General features: G+C 46.8%; 1 protein-coding gene across 1 annotated transcript in view; it reads right to left on the minus strand.

Annotated features, from left to right (window-relative positions):
• ABAT (4-aminobutyrate aminotransferase) overlaps nt 1-17,572 on the minus strand; it is an 87,094-nt gene that overhangs the window by 12,318 nt on the left and 57,204 nt on the right. Inside the window, exons 6-11 of the mRNA XM_090277038.1 lie at nt 14,753-14,802; nt 6,738-6,818; nt 5,989-6,081; nt 4,931-4,993; nt 2,543-2,606; nt 1,863-2,011 (exon numbers count right to left, since the gene is read on the minus strand). Of these exons, the coding sequence (XP_090133164.1) occupies nt 1,863-2,011; nt 2,543-2,606; nt 4,931-4,993; nt 5,989-6,081; nt 6,738-6,818; nt 14,753-14,802 (500 nt within the window). The remainder of the gene's footprint in view (nt 1-1,862; nt 2,012-2,542; nt 2,607-4,930; nt 4,994-5,988; nt 6,082-6,737; nt 6,819-14,752; nt 14,803-17,572) is intronic.

Below are 17,572 nucleotides of genomic sequence, written 5' to 3' on the forward strand. Positions count from 1 at the left end.
CCCCTGCGGGGATAGAGACTGCCTACTTGGAGCTAAGTATTTAACTTTTTGGAGCCTCACTTTCCTGATCTGTATAATGGGCATGCTGACAGACTCTGTGGTTGTTATTGTTATATTATTATTGGTAGGAGAGTCCTTTCTGTGCAGAATCCGGGATGAATATTTGTTTAAAAAGCGGAGGCCAAACTCATGTATAGTGAGAGAAATCCAAGTAGCGGTTACACAGAGTGGGGTCGGGGTTGGGGTCCTAGGTTGATTTCTCCGATGAATCCAAGGAAATATTCCAGGCTAATAAGATGCCCTTGATTGGAGCAATGGTTACATGAGTATATTTACTTGTCAAAACTTACTGAACTAGGCATTTAAATGACTATTTTATGGCATGTAAATTATGCTAATAAAATTGAAATTGATTAAAAAAAAATCTATTAACAGTGACAGGGTTGTAAGAAAAGCACCTGATTGTCTCTAAGTGGTTATTGTTCTTGAACTCTTGTTCCAATATGGGCATCATCTTATACATAATTAAAGAGCAGGAATTGTGATACTTTATTAATAATTTAATAATTATACATAATTAAAAAACCCCAAACCATACACTTAGATAGAATAACAAAGGGCAATCTTTCTGTTATGCAGAACTAAGGAAAAACCTTGTGTTTGGAGGATACGATTAGGCCTCAGTCTCCACCAGTCACCCCACGGGAGCTCTGAGGTGCTTTCCTTGGTTTTCAGAGAATCATTTGCAAGTTGTCACTCTGTGCTCATTTTCTCATTTGTTCAGTGCTGTTTCCCACTACTCTGCACTCTCTAAGGTGGCCATGAGCCACACACACTACTTAGCACTTGCAGTGTAGCTGGTCCACCTGGGACATGTTTGAGGGCAACACACACACAAGATTCCAAAGATTTAACACATGGAAAAAAGAATATAAAAATATCTTATCAATAATGTTTAAGTATTAATTACATGTTGACTTGATACTGTTTTGAATGTATTGGGTTCCATAAAATGTTATTAAAATTAATTTCACCCATTCCTTCTTGCTTTTAAAAGATGTGATTAATAGAAAAGCTATAGTGACATATGTGGCTTGCCTTATCTTTCTATTGGACAGGCTGTGCTAGTCTCCATTATCTTGTCTCTTTCCTTTACCACAAAATATCCAGCACCTAGTACCTGCTTCACACCTGGTAGCTATAAACTGTTACTTGAAATAAATGATGTGCCTAAGAGGCAAACCAGCCTCAAATTAGCCATATTTGAGCTCAAATCGCCTTATTTGAGCTCAAATCCCAACCTGAAGAGTGAAAGCCATTTCCCCCAGCAACAGAATCCTTCCAGTGTCTTACATGGAACCCCAATATATGGAACAGACTACAGGGGGGCTCTTCTGGTTGAAGTGGAGGCATGGTGACAGGGGCTACAACATCCTCAGTCCCTCTCCTGCCCCTTTTGCACCCCTAGGCTCCCAAAGCAGCCCCAGGATTCAGGAGAAGGTTGAAAACCAGTTGTCTAGAGGATTTTGTGCAACTTTTTCTATGAATTGCTCCATATTCTTCCCATAAATTCATTTTCTCTTATTCTAGAGTCACTGATGCTTGTCTCTGAAGAAACTTGAATGATAGTGCAATTGGTACCAGAAGTGGGTGATGGACACTGGGTAGCAAAATCAATGTGTCATTACCTTTCCTAGGATGGAACATAGGGATAGGGGGCCTCCCTGTCCCTGTGTCCCTCCCAGGGAGTGCCATGCAGGCCCGAGATAAACTCTTGGGTCGTCTTCTCCAGGATGAAGTCATGGAGTGGTGAGGGTAAGGGAATGGGGTTGTAGGAACGGTCTGGAAGGTCCAGTTGTTACCTCTTCTAGGCAGCGGGCCTCTTCTTGTTGGTTCTCCTTCACAAACTCCTCCAGAGGATATTTCAGCCGTGGGAACGGTGCAATGGGCCAGTCAAAGGAAGGAATGTCGATCTTGTGAATAGCTTTGGAGTGCGTGGTCGCTAGGCAACCTAGACCCCCCCCCCAAAAAAAAAAAAACAGAAGAGCAAATGGCTGGCTTAGGGGAACACAGTGAGCAGTCTTCAAAAAGGAAATGACAGGCATTTCAAGCCAAGACCTCAAATGTCCAAGGAGTTCCTATAACATCCTGAAGCTGAAGCAGAACCTGTGATCGTGTGTGTGCGCGCGCGCGCGCGCGCGTGTGTGTGTGTGTGTTTTGCTTTCTTATTCATCACGTGTGTGTGGGTGTGTGTGTGTGTGTGTGTGTGTTTTGCTTTCTTATTCATCACAGATTAATCACAGGCTTTGAAGGCAGGGAGACAAAGATTCAAATACTGGCTCTGCCACTGTATGGTCCTGGAATGTTTCCCTTTTTGATGAGCCTTGATTTCCCTAACTGCAAAGTGGCAATAATGACCCTGCTCTGCAGAGTGGTGTGGAGTCCATGAGGCAGGTGGGGAAAGTGAGATCAAAGGCAGCCTTCCAGGCTGTTGCTGCTATTGTCACTCTGTCACCTGGGGATCCCAGGGGCCCCTCCTTACCCATGGTCCTTCCGTGGAACGCCCCCATAAAGGAGAGGATGCTGTAGTCAGGACAGCCAGGGGCCTAGAAACAAGAAATAGCAGTCATCAGTCATGGTTGTGAGAAGTGGGGAACTCTGTGCTTCCCCAAAGAGTGTGAAGTCTATCAGAAGAACCAGGTATCCCTTCTCAGGCCGAAGTTACAAAGTGAACCCTGACTTCTATAGCCTGTCAACAGATGCTTTGACCACATGGACTGCCAAAATATTCCACCACCCACCCCAAAATATTTTTAATCAAGAGACTTCACATAAATGTCTGAAATATCTTCTCTCAAGTTCTGCACCATTTGGGTGCGTTTTTGTCACCCAAGCCCAAAGTCTGGGCAAGTGTGCAGCTCCATGGCTCACTGCCCACCTTTCTCCTTTACATCACCAGCCATCACCTGCTGGGCTGCTTGGGGCTTTTGAATTTTCAGCCACTGTCTGCTGGTTCTTCCAACTCCTACAGCTCTCCCCCACTGCTTCAGGCTGGTCTGGCTAACACAGCAACCAGGTGGGCCAGGTGGGCTGACCAGGACGCCTCACAGAGAATGAATGCCCCAGGCCTTTGGACCAGGGCTGCTGCCCCAGAGCGGGAGGCTGGGCAGGGAGGACCCCCATCTTTCTGTCTTCCCAGACAGAAGGGACACCTGAACTCCCAGTTCCCAGTGGATGGTATGGTTGCATTGTTTCTGGACCGTCCACCGGGCAAGGAATCAGACCTGTTTCAAGCTGACTCAGGGAAAACCACTGATGATGCCGCAGAGGCAGCCACGGGACCCCTCGTCTCTGGAAATTTGACACAGCATGCTCTTAGGCTGGCTGATCTCCACCGGGTGTCTGAGGCCCCTGGGAGAAGCTCTAATACCTCCCACGAACTCCAGTATAATATCTGTCATTTCCTTTTGTCAAGGAGAGGAAACATTTCCTTTATTCCCTTGTATAAATGTATTGCAATATACACACATCATTGCACATCTTTGGCTGCAGACATTAAACAGGAGGAATGAGATCTAAAAATATTGGACTAGGAGGTCCGCAGATATCCAATGAGAAAGAGATCGGGCATGATCCATTTATTTAAAAAAACATAGCCAGAAGAAAAAAGAAAAAGCTTAACTATATGTAGGTTTGTATGAATATGGAGAAAGGTATAGCTTTATTGATAGCAAGAGGCAAGATCAGGAATAAAAAGTTAAGAAAGCACCAAAGGAAAAAGTGAAATAAAACAATCTCACCACCCATTAGCATCCCATTATAAACATGTTAGCAGAATTTCTTGTAGTTATTTCCTGTTTGTTTATTTATAGTGTCCATACCTTGTAAATTATAATTTCACTAACTGATAGTACACGTGTCTCCAGGCAAAGAGTAACCCTTTCTAACTATTTTTGCTGCAGGATATTGTGGATATTCACAGTGCATAATTGAGTTCAGTGGCTCTTGATTCTTGTTTTTAAAATCAGCAGACGTTTCTGTCTAAATCATAATGGGACCCCATACATGAAAGGGGGAAGGGTAGGTGTGCTCTGGTTGAAGCTGGCTGCAGAGCTTAGATCTACCTACTTGGTTTTCCCTGTGGTCCCCACAACCGCTGTGCCCTCCACCACCACTGTGCCTCAACAGTGGCCTCCTTGGTGCCTCTGGAAACCCCTACACTTACTTCCTGTTTCCCTATTAGGTGGTTTCCAATCTTTCTGGTTATTGTTACTCTAAACACCAATGGGGTGAACACCCTTGTTGCAGACATTTGTGTTGACATTTTGGATTATTCTAGAGACTACATTAAAGGTCTCCTTAGATGGGTTAAATTCAGGCAGTTGTCCTGGGAAACTGTTGTCCTGAGTCAGGAAGAGCTCCACTTTGCCTAGATACTGAGGGAATGAAGTAGGGAGACAGAACGTGTGGGGACGCCTTTTATGGACTGAATGTTTATGTCCCCCCAAATTGATATGTTGAAGCCCTAACCTCAGTGTGATAGTATTTGGACATGGGGTCTTGGGAAGGTGATTAGGGTTGAATGAGCCCATGATGGGATTAGTGTCTTTAGAAAAAGAGGCACAAGAGAGCTTGCTAACTCTCTCCCTGACTTGGGAGGACTCAGTGAGAAAGCAGCTGTCTGCAAGCCAGAAAGAGAGCCTGCCTTGGGGAACCACATCGGCCAGTGCCTTGGACTTGCAGCCCTCATAACTGTGAGAAAATACACGGCTGTTGTTTAAGCCCCCCCAACCCCCACCCAGTCTATGGCATTTGTTATGGGAGTCTGTGCTGACTATTTGAGAAGGACAGGGTACATTAAGTAGCGTCAGCCTGAGGGGGGCTATGGCAGCTCCCTCTTGGAGGAGGAGAAAGGGCCCACTCCACTTACCTGGTTGACCATGCATGTCTCGAGCTCCTCTTTGGAGAAACCCGTTTGACCCCTTTCCTTGTTCTAACAAAAAAAGAACAGAACAGTCTCAGAGATGCTCTAGGGTAGGAGGGGCTCCCACTTTCCAATCAAACCCATAGTTAGTCCAGACAATTAAGAGAATGCTCTACTCTCTCAAGAATTGATCTTATGTGTTGATCAAGGAGTGAAGAAATAAAATGGAGTCACTGTGGTCAAGCTGCCACATTATTAACTTCAAGTGGGCTGAGGCATAAGGAAATGATTATTCTTATTTTAACTGACTCTGGGAACTTAAACTTTCGAATTCTCCAGTCCCGTGCAATACCTGGGTGTACATCAGCGCATTCATTGTGTGTCGATGCCTGGACATACATCAAACCTTCAGAATGACCTCAAGAAGAAAATGGTGCATTGTCTAGACTGCCCGACATCTAATAATTACCATCTTGGACCAATCCAGGGGCTAAGAATGCAGAACTCATTCTTCTCAAGAATATACTTTTTACTCTAAAAGTCCCAGACTTTTCTTTCGTCTTTAGAACACTCTGGGTATTGCTGAGTAGTGTTTCTGATTTGCAGAACTTAAGGCCCCTGAATAAATTTTTGTTATTTTATTTTTAGTCTGAGTCTCCTCTTTCTGTGTATGTTCAACACGATCATTACCCTTATGTACTGAAGCATGAGATTGTCAATTGTGCTTGTGGTGAAATAAATAGGTGACTACATAAGGTGCATTACTCTTCTATTAGCAACAACTAAGATCTCTGAGATAGTATATGTTATTCCAGTAAAGCAGTGTAATTAGATAGGGTAAGTCTGGTGCCAAAGCCTTGGCTCTTTGCACCGTTCTCCGCTGGGATGTTTGGAATGCCCTTTCAGGCAGTGGCTCCCTCTGAATTTTGAGCATGGTCACTGTGTCCAGTAGTCCAGCCAGTTGGGATAAACAGTAGGACTTGGGGGTGAGTGTGTGGCTGGGTGCTGGAGAGCCTATGTGTGGGTGTGTGTCTGTGGGTGTGTGTTTGTGCCTCAAACCTTACCCGATACCACATGAAGATGGTCTTGAAGGCATTTTCATTGGAGCAGGAGCCGCAGGCCATGGTAACAAGCTGGGACATCCCTTTGGGAGCCACCTGCAGGCAATAGAGACAGCTTTGGGCTCAGCTCCATCTCGCTTCCCCCTCCTCCAGCTGGAGCCGTGGGAGGCAGAGGGAGGCTAGGAGGGAACTGGGGACATCTCAGAAGCAGTCAGCCTAGCAGAGTGAACCTGGGCTCTTCTGGGATGGGGGAGCAGCCTAGTCTGGAGGGCAGAGTGGAAAAAGGGGCAAAGCAAAGCCCAGTCTACCCCTCCTGGTGCAACTGCCACCCCTTGAGATGCCCACATTTTGTAGATGAAAAGTTGAGGTTCTGAATGGTTTTAATCATTGTAACAACTGAAACAGAAACATTGAAGCAGGCTGAATAACACACAAACCTCCTGTCATGGAACAAATTATTAATTTTTCCTGAGTTCCATATTTCCTGCACACAAGGTATTCTTTCTTTTCTTCAAAAGGAAAAGTAAACATACTTTTTGTGAAAGAAGCAGCACAAAGAGCAAGACTAAAGGAGAAATACCCCATCCAAATTGTTCCAGATCTCAGTCCTTTCCTTCTCCTGCGGTGCCACCTCTGAGAAGTCAGAACTGCCTTTCCGGCGTGGCTGGGCAGGGGGTGGACGGGGGGCCTGGGGCAGAAGGCGGAGGTGAGTCCTAGCAGCAGAGGGTCGTTCCCACGGACTCACCACTCACCGAGAGCAAGGACTCCCGCAGCTTCTCCACAAAGTTCTCCGGAGGCAGGATTCCCAGGGCAGGTCTGTTGATGAACGTGCTCTGCAAAGAGATCGAGAGACAGACAGTGACTTCTCAGGCCTGACCCAGCTCCCTGACCACCAACCACGCTGATCACAGGGACGGGGTCCAACAGGTTGATGGTGTAGGGTCCCTGTTGAAATGATGGATTTCCCCACACTCTTATAGAAATCCACTAGATTTGCTCTGGGTTTTAAGAAGAAACACCAATTTCTTGTTTGTGATATACCAGTATAATCAGAAATCCACTAGAATTGCTCTGGGTTTTAAGAAGTGCCAGTTTCTTGGCTGTGATAGACCACTGTAATTATACGAGATGCTGCCTTTAGGAGAATCTGGGTGAAGGTACATGGGACCTCTTTGTACTGTTCTTTGCAGTTTCCTGTAAATCTGTAATTTAGAAAGGGACAATAGGAAGTGCTGATGAGAATGCAGAGCAACCAGAGCTCTCATCACAGCTGGTGGGAAGGTAACAGGTACAGCCACTCTGGGAGGCGGTCTGGCAGTTTCTTATAATGTTAAACATACATGCACCCTATGACCCAGCAATGCCACACCTAGGAGTTTACCTAAGTGAAATGAAAGCGTTTGTCCACACAAAGACATGAATAGACATGAATGTTTACAGAGGCTTTTAAAAAAATTTGCCCAAACCTGCAAACAACCCAAACGTCCCTCTGCTGGGGAAAGGATAAATAAACTGTGGTGCACGCACACCATGGGATGCTACCCAGCAGTCAAAAGGAACAGTGTACTGACACACGTGAGGACAGGAAGAACACGGTAGAATCTCAGGGTCTCGGTGCTGAGTGACAGAAGCCGGAATCAACAGGTTACACACAGCATGGTTCCTTTATGTGACATGCTGGAAAAGGAGAAACTACAGGGACAGAAAACAGCTCACGGTTGCCAGGGGATGGGGTGGGACTGACCACAGATAGGCTCAGGAGAATGTATGGGGTGAATTGTACCATGTCTTGATATTTAAAAAAACATGATAAAAAACACATAAGATTTACCATCTTAACCATTTCTAAACATACAGTTCAGTGGTGTTAAGTATATTCACGCTGTAGGTAGCCAACACTATCACCCATCTCCAGAACTGTTTTCTCTTGCAAAACTGAAACCCTGTATCCATAAGACACTAACTCCCCATCATCCCGCCCCCAGCCCCCAGCACCCACCATTCTACTTTCTGTCTCTGTGAATTTTGCTACTCTAGGGACCTCACAGAAGTAGAGTTATACAGTATTTATACTTTTGTGACTGGCTTATTTCCTTAGCATCACGTCCTCCAGGTTCATCCATGTTGTACATGTGATAGAATTTCCTTCCTTTTAAAGGCTGCACAGATTGCATTGTATGGATAAGCCACTTTCTGTTTATTCATTCATCTGTCAGTGGACACTAGGCTGATTCCACTCTTTGGATCTTGTAAGTAGTGCTGCTATGAATGTGGGTGTGCAAATGTGTCTGGATTTTGGCAGTGGGCGTATGACTACGCATTTGGCAAAACTCACACAACTGTCCACTACAAAGAATGGGTTTTACTGCATGTAAATTATACTTTAATTAAATAAACATGGAAAACACACACAGGCAGCCACAGTTCTACAATTTCTAAGTGGAGCAGGGCTTAGGAGAGCAATCTGATGAGGGAGCTGGCTGAAGAAACAGGACAGGCTGAGCATGAGGAAAGCAATGTTAGAAAAATTGCTTGACTCTTTTTGTTGATTTCCCCTCCTAATTTTGCTAGATGTGGGTCCAGAGGAGTATCTCCCTCTGCAAGGAAACTAACAGTGTAGCCTTCTGCTGAACAGACTCGCTTCTCATACTCAGGAGGGGGCACGGTGCTTACTAAGAACAACTTGTTTGTCCAAGGGTCAGTCAGCTTGCCCGGTGGCTACAGAGCAGGCACACAGGCCGAGGGAACCAGAGCCTCCAACTTTCAAAGGAAAAGGGAAATGCAGATTTTAATGGGAAATCACCCCATTTTAAAATGCTGGCCAAACTTCTTCTAAACCAACCTCTGGCCGAGGGACAGCCCCACACTCATGTAGCCGCATTCTTGAACAAAAGCAGTCCCTGCCTCCCTGGCTTCAAAACACAGGCATCGTTTCTAGCTGTTCATGGGACAGGGTGAGCTACACACACAGGGCCAATGGTCTGAAATCTCCACACCAGTCAGGCCTCAAATACTTCCCTAAAGCGAAGAAAAAGATAACGTCCAATTCTGGAAGGACACCAATCAGTGCTGAAGTTTCAACCACGAGACACGTTAATGTGTGTTAAGAGCCTTACAATATTTTACACTGACCTGGTAATCTCATTTCTAGCCCTCCTCTAAAGATACAATTTCAAATGTGGACAGAGGCTATATATTTAATTAGCCATGTAGCATTATTTTTTAACAACAAAAAGGAGAAACTCTAAATGCCAACAATAGGTTATATAGATTGAGTCACTTTAACTCGCGGTGTTTCGTGGCTAGTAAAATAGTGTTTACAAAGGTTACAGTTTTACATCAGGGTTCACACTTGGTGCTGTACATTTTATGGGTTGTGACAAATGTATAATGACACATGTCCACCATTATAGAGAAGAAACAGATGGAATGCAGATGGAATAAGAGCAGAGCCATCTCTTCCCTTGAGGTCCAGCCAGTGCCCCGGCAGGACTGGGAGGAGTCTGGGAGGGGCTGCACCAGGATGAAGTGAGATCACCTGGAACTGGGTCTGGGTTATAAAAAGGGATTGTAGTAAATGCAATGTGGCGTCCTGGACTGGAACAAAACAAAACAAAACAAAAAGGCATTAGTGGGAAAACTGGGGAAATCTGAATAAAGTCTGTGGTATGCCATATACCAAGGTTAATTTCTTAGTTTTGATAAGGGTACCATGGAGAGGTGAGGCGTTAACACTGGGGGGAACTGGGTGAGAGGTACATAGAAACTGTCTTCACAACTTGTCTATAAATTAGAAATTAGTCTAAAATAAAAATATTTAATTAAAAAGGGGGAAGGAATGACTGAAGCTGGGATCCGGAGACTTCTCGGGTACCTCTCTCTCAGGCACAGTTGGTGCAATTAACTCAATGTAAATCCAAATAGTGGCACCACTGCATAAGAGGAGAGGGCCCCAGGACTCAGCCTCCTGGCTGTTGGGGAATTTGGCTCTGAACGCTAGACACTGTGGGAGGTTCACCCTCCAGACTAGGATAGGTAGTGGGGGAAGTTAAGGCTTCTCATTATAGAGCTGGGGAAACTGAGGAGCAACTTGCCCCAAGTCACGCAGCCCGGAAGGGGCAGAACCACGACTTTAATCCAGGTTTGCTGACTTCAGATTCCATCCCTTGCCAGATTGCAGGCAGCCTCTGCCTGATAATGTTAATGATGGATACAAGTTTGCGTGGTGCAACCAGGGACCTTGGCTGGCCTGTAGGGGCTTCAGAGGGCATTTCTTTTGGCTCTGATCTGAGAAATCAAGCCCATCATGAGAGAAGGGTAGAGACGAATTGCCATCATTGGCAGAAGTGGCAGCGGCTCACTTGGGGATGGCCAGGATGGCTGGCAGCTTGACTGCTTGTGTGGGCTGAGGGAAGATGTGTTGGTGATGTTCTTGTTTAGCAAAGCATGACATTAAGAACAGGAGCTATCTGGGATATTGGGTAACAGAATCAAATGAGGACAGGTTTCTAGAACCCTTGCCATCACACTCAGCAGCCCTAAAGTGCAGTGTGAGGAGAACGGAATTTGGTTTAAGTGGCTGTACTGAACCTCTCTGGACTGCAGGGTCTTCATCTGCCAGAATAGGGATCCCTCCCTGGGTGCTTGTGAGGAGCCAGTGAGATGACACAGCACCCAGATGAGGCAGGAGCCCAGTCTTGAAGGACAGAGCCACACAGATGGAAAGGCCTGGAGGCCACTGTGATGGCACATGTCCTACTTGACTCGGCCGGCTGTCCTATGTGCGTGCCAGGTGCCACGGATGTCAGATTGCACTCATCATTGCATTACTTGTGGACATTGTCATGAGGTGGCCTGGGCGATGTAATAAATGGTAACTGGAACCCAGATATTGGATCCAGAAGACATGGCTTCATTTTCCCCACCTACCTGAAGTAATGATGTGGGATTTTCAGGGTGCTGTGATTGGGATCAAAGGATTGATAAGCCGTTCCTCAGGACTTGAGTGGCTTGGCAGGGATCTGCCTAGGAGAGGTAAAATACCAAAACCACCACCTGAGCACATGTCCAGCCAAGAATCTGGGTGGAAGACCACAGAGGTCAATCAGTGATGCTCAGCTTATGGAAGTCGGCTGCCAGTCACCCCACCCAAACCCAGTGCTCTGCAGAGCAAGGTCAACACTGTGATCCAGTCTGTAAGCTAGACCGTTCTAGACTGTAAGCTAGACTATGACCCTACCATCCAAACCAGAACAGTGTCCAGCACATAGCAGGTATTCAATCAATAGTTGGCAAATACACAAACGTCCAGAAATGAGGCTAAAGGAGCAGGAGGCAGATGACGAAGGGCTTTGTACTTAAAGTAGAATGTGTCCAAAGGCGGTGGGTACCCAGAAAGGGCTCCACGCACAGGGCAGTTTGGAGGATATGAGAACGGATATGGGGAAAAGGGCAGCTGGAGAGGAGAAAAAGCCATAAGTGGAAGATGCAGAGCTACGACGGGTTCTGACTGGCTGAGAGGTAACAGGTGAGAGGTGAAAGGGTAAGGGAGGATGAAGTGTGGCCTCCAGGTTCTAGGCAGGGGCAGGTGGAGGTGGGGCATCCCCCCAAATCAGAATCCCTGGCCCTTGAAGTCACGTGTTGTTGGGGATGATTCTGCCTCCTGAGGCAGCTGACACTGCAAATGTGTGTGACATGTTTGTTGACACATTTTTTCCAGCACCAACTGCTGAGGCATCTGGGATCTGCACAACGTTTCAAAACAAAGTCGGGCTTTGAATGTAAACACCCGCTGAGCCTGCACACCCGATACGCCCCCCAGGAGTGCTCTGCTGCAGCCCCTGAACTTGTCAACTATAATCGGAGAGAAGAAGTGTCCTCAAGTCCCTCCCAGGCAGGGTACAGCCATTAGTAAGGAGGTAAGTGTCCTTGTTTTCTCTTATCTCCCACTGTGCCGGTTAAAAGGGGATAAAGGTTAAGGCCCGGAGTCGGTTCCTAATGAGGTTGGGCTCTCAGTCCTCCCCTGCCTTCCTTAGGTTTTTGAAGGGATTTCATGCTCCTCGTCATGTATGGATACGTGTGGCACTCTCTGAGCCAAATGAAAGCCCCCCCACCAAATGACACTTGATGTTGGTGAGGATGTGGAGGGACCACAACTCACACCACTGCTGGGGGGAGTGGAAATTCACAAGCAGTTTGGAAAACTGTCTGCCACTGTGAGGCCTCGCCTCGTACCCACTGAAGACCATGGCTGTGGGCACTGGAAGACACGTACTCAGATGTAGGAATGACCCAAATGCCCGTCAGCAGTGGGAGGGACACATTAATTGCAGTGTGCTCACACACTGGGAGGCTCTGCAGCCAGGGGAATAGATGGTGTGTGGCTCTGCGCAACCAGGGTGAACCACGCAGACGGATTTTGAGTGAATGAGCAAGACATGATGAAGAGTCCATACTGTGTGTGATTCCATTTATGTGCCAAGAAAGAATGGAAGAAACACACCTGTGCTGTCAGAATAATGGAAATGGTCTGGGGGAACAGTAACGAGGTGGGGGCATGTTGTGGGGACTGCCTATAACTCATGAATTCTCACTGGGGGTGAAAAGCATCCTACTCTGTGACCCAGAGAGCATAGACAGCTCTATGGTATTACCATAGCACATGCCATACCTGATATACCATATCGTATATACGTATACCATATCCTATAGGTGTGTTGTCAACACAATATGGTCACCAAGAAGATGCCAAACCCTGGGACCATGAATATGTTATAGGGTAAAAAGGACTATGCAGAGGTAACGAAGGTTCCCAATTGGTAGGGAGATTACTCTGGATTTTCCGGGTGGGCCTAGGGCAACCACATGAGCCCTTTGCTAGGAGCAGAAACAGTGGTGGAAGACAGAGCAGAGGACTGGATGGGGGTTGCTGGCGTGAACATGGTGGGGTCACATGGAAACCGTGAAAATGAAATGAATTCTGCTAACAGCCTGAATGAGCCCCTAAGTAGATTCTCCCCCATAGCCTCCAGTTAAGAGATGATTTCAGCTTTCCAAGACCCTAAGCAGAGCGCTTGGCTGAGCCCACCAGGCCCCTGATCACAAAATCAATGAGACCGTCAATGGGTATTGTTTTAAACCATGAGGCTGGTGGTAATTTGTGATGACACCAATAGGAAACTGACACATGGAGGTATTACAATTTCATAAAGAGGGGAACAATTAGGAAAATATTGATAAAGAAACACTGGGTTACATGGGAAGATTCATTGAGTGGTGCACGTGGGATGTACCCATGAGTCCACGTGTGTGCTATACCCAGTGTAACCGTTCAAGGCTTTCCACTACTCTCAGGATAGACGGAGGTCTTTGGCCGCAGGAGCCCTCTGCTGGGGGTGTGGGGCTCTGTTCCCAGGGGACATTTGGCAATGTCAAAGACAATTGCAGTTTTCACAGTTTGGGGGGATGGGTGCTAGTGGCATCGAGTGGGCAGAGATGAGGGAGGCTGCTAACCATCCTGCAGCTCCCACCACAGGGAGTGATCTGGCTCCCACTGTCACAAGTGTCGAGGCCAAGAAACCCTGGTCTATCCTGTTCCCCAAACCATGCACACTTGGGCCAGCTTGGATCCCTCCTGGCTCACTCTGCTCCGGCCGTTCGGCCACGCTGTCCCCTTTGGTTTCTCAGTCTCGCTGCTACTCTGCATTCCCTCTCTCCTCCTTGCTCCCTCTTCCCTTAGCGCCTCCTCCTCCTTCAGAACTCAGCTCAGACGTCACCCCCTTGGGCTCTCCCCTGACCCCCAGCCCCTCCATCCCAGATAGCGCAGCTCCTGTGGGTTTTATTCCTAGCTTCCTCTTACTGTGCGGCCTTGGACAAATACTTAACCTCTCTGTGCCTCAGTTTCCTCATCTGTAAAATGGGCATTACAGCAGCACCTCTCATAGACTTGTCAGTATTAGAGCTGTGAAGTGCCAAAACACAGTGTTTACACAGCAATGCCCTCTTATCTGCAGGGTATACGGTCCAAGATCCCCAGTGATGCCTGAGACCAACACAGCATAGAACCCTATCCATGTTTTTCCCTATACACACATACCTATTATAAAATTTAATCTGCAAATTAGACACAGTAAGAGACTGACAACAGCCAATAATAAAATAGAACAATTACAACAACATACTGTAATAAGAGTCATGCTCACGTGACATTATTAAATAAAATAAAGGTTACTTGAACATGCACTGGATACCTAGACAGTTGATCTGATAACCAAGGCGGCTAAGTGATTAACAGGCAGCTAGCGTCTACACCGGGGACATGGTGGACAAAGGGATGATTCACGTCCTGGTACAAGATTTCATTACACTACACTGAACAGTGCACATTTTAAAACTTAGGAATTGTTTATTTCTGGAATTTTCCATTTAGTATATTTGGACCATGGATGACCATGGGTAACTGAAACTGTAAAAAGTGAAACTGTGGCTAAGGGGGGGGGGTTACTATACTAATTACACTCTTCGTTATTGTTCCTCATTCTTAGCATCATCATTGTTTTATGCCCACACAGCACTGCTTATCTCACTCCGAGCACTTAACATGGCTGCGAGCGGGTGCTGTGCTTTTGCTCACCGAGTTATTCCAAGTGCCTAGAGCACAGTATGTGCTCAATAGATATTTATGAATGAATGAATGGACTATTTCCAATCATCCTCTGAATTGTTACAAACACATTTGGGCTTCACTCTGTACAACCCCGGGACCTACCGCATTTTGAGGCTGTTGGACGAGTTTCATGAGCGCAGGATGGCTGTAACCTGCAGAGGGGGGATATGGTTAGAGACCAACATCACAGCTGAGGGTCCCCATGCCCCACCCCCATTGCCTGCCTCACCCCTCCTTTCCAGCCTTTTCTTACGCCAAGGAGTCTTTTTAGTCTTTGCAGACAAAGAACCCTTTCCTGGGCCCACCCATATCCCCTGACTCAGAATCTCTCAGGGTGCGGCTCAGAAATCTTCAACAAGTTTTCTAGGTAATTCTGGGGTTCAGGTTTGAGACCTAAAGAACTAGACAGACACAAGAGGAGGTGAGTGCAAGTGAAAGCATTCTTTAAGGGCTGGGGGTGGTTCCCTAGGCCCATGTGATGGATCACAAATGTGGTCCTTGTTTTCTCCCCCAGTACCTATAGATGGATTCAAATTGCAAAAATGCTTGCTCAGGAACCAGGTGAGTAAGTGGTACGGCCTGCAGTCTGTGACCAGCATATCTGGTTCTGCCTTCACACATTCGATTATTCTCAGAGTCCCCCTGTATTTCTGTCCAGCTTGGGCCTGACATTCTATGACAAGTTTTAAGACACCCTTTCATTCAGCAATTACTCTTCTATGAATTTATCCTACACGTGTGTATATAAAGACCAATGTACACATATCTTAATTGTGCCACTCCAATATCTCTAGGCTTGAAAGCAACCTAAAGTTGCCAGAGTTAGCAATAATGAAGAAAAAGCCCCCTGCACATAGTAGATGCTAAATAAGTGGGAGCTTTTATTGAAAAGGAGGAAGGTGTAAGATAGGACTGCACAGCACCGGAGCCAGATACCCTGAGTTCGAAGACTTTACTTCCATTAATCGAGTATCTTTCTATGTTCAAGGGGCTTTCTGTTCATTATTGTGAATCCCAGCAACAACTCCCATGGGATGGTCAAGTTTGTAAGAGACTCCAAAGTCAGGAGATCAGATTGTAAGACTCTTAAAGGCAGGGGCGAGTGTGCCACTCAATAGACATTAGTTGAATTAATGAATAATGCAGAGATCCAGTGATATGGCAAGATCCCACAACTGTCACATATGAGAAAAGACGGACTCATCTATGAATCTTGGAGCAGGAAGTAGAACTTAGAAAAACGCAGTACTGTATCACAATTTTTATCACACATACCTTGTACTTATTTTCTTTTAATCAATTCACTATTTAAATAAATTTATTTTGAAAGGAGACTTTACAGCACTATGGGGAGAGGCCGGCCCATGGCTCTGAGCTTGGGGTCGGGTGCCCCCAGAATAAGAGATTAGCAAGTTTGGAAGTTAGAAGTCCTCCACGAAACCAAAGGGTGAACAGACATGAACAGCATGTTGTTTCACTCTGCCTGCTGCAGGCAGCATGGACTAGGGGAGTAATGGTGGGGACTGAGGGGAGAAGGTTGTTGACAGTCTTTCTCTCCTCTCCCCGCCCCTCCCCCCACCAATCCAAGGTGAGCTGGGCCCAAGGCTGGAAAGCATTTATTGCTCAAGGCAGGAACACTGTGGGTTTTTGCCAACTGTTTTCTGGCTAGAGGTCTTTCAGCTCTGGCTCTTTATCATGCTGCCTGGGTGTTTATGACTCTTCTGCCTCAGTAGATAAGCAGGTTCAGGGAAATCTCATTAAGCCACAGATTCAGCTTGTCTGTTGGCTTCAGAAGGACAGATGAAGGCAGGGCCCGTCCCTCTGATCAGGGAAGCCATACCTCTGGGCTTTCAAAGCTGTGGACTGGCCCCCACAGCAGGGCAGGGCAGGGCAGGGCAGGGCGGGGGGTGGGGGCTGTCCGGGAGGCTGCAATCACAGGAGTAAGCTTAGGAGGCAGAGAGTCACTGGTTCAAATCCTTTGACTTCCTGGACACTCTGGCAAACCCTGTACCTTCTCAAAAGCTGACTCCCTATCCGTAAGCTGGGGGTAATGTTAAAAGACTTGATGCTATAGGACTGTTTAGGGATTTAATAAGATAACATGTAAGGCACTTAGCAATATCCCAGGCATATAGCAATTTCTCAGTAATTATTAGTTAAAAAAATATCATCTCAAAGGACACAGATATGGGAGACAAAGTGGCCAGAGAGAGAAACTTCTCGTCTTTTAACAACTGCTGCCGGCCTGATCCCCACACCCCCACACAGACACAGGCTGCCTGGGGATTGCAACTGAGGGAGCCCTGGTGGGGGGGAGAGGGGGGCTGGAGGAGTCATCTGGGAAGACACTGGCCCACAGTCCCATGGCTGATGTTTGGTGGAGCCAGGACTCAAATCCATGGCAACTCGAGAGCTAATCCCTTTCACCCAAACAAAGAAGGAGATAGGGGCTTGTAAATTTTGGCATTCAAAACGGCCTCAACGGCCAAGGCATCTCTGAACCATGGGACTTTCCAAAAAGAATGAGTCACCCACTTACTGTCTAATTGCATCTTAATGGGAAATAAACAGGTCTGAGGGACTGTGATAGGAGGAGGAGAGGAGACCTAATTCAGGGTCTCAGGGGAACAGCCCCAGGCTGCTGGGCGTGGGGAGCTGTTGATGCAGAGCTAGGATAGTCCAGCATCATCCACGAAGGAACAGGCTTTACTGGACACAGCCTACAGACCAGTGAATCCAAGAGGAATCCACACACCAAAGAAACATCAACCATCCAGGCTGCCAACAGCAGTTACTGCATGTCCAAATCCGCCCTGTCCATCCTGTCATCTGTGTGCCTTCCTACAGCAGCAAGTCAGGCTCTGTGTGACCAGAAGGGGAGCCTGGTGAGGCAGATGCTGCTGGTGCCCCACCAGGGCACCT

This window comes from Furipterus horrens, unplaced genomic scaffold, assembly GCF_987537825.1.
Source record: "Furipterus horrens unplaced genomic scaffold, mFurHor1.1.pri manual_scaffold_5, whole genome shotgun sequence".
Taxonomy (NCBI): Eukaryota; Metazoa; Chordata; class Mammalia; order Chiroptera; family Furipteridae; genus Furipterus; species Furipterus horrens.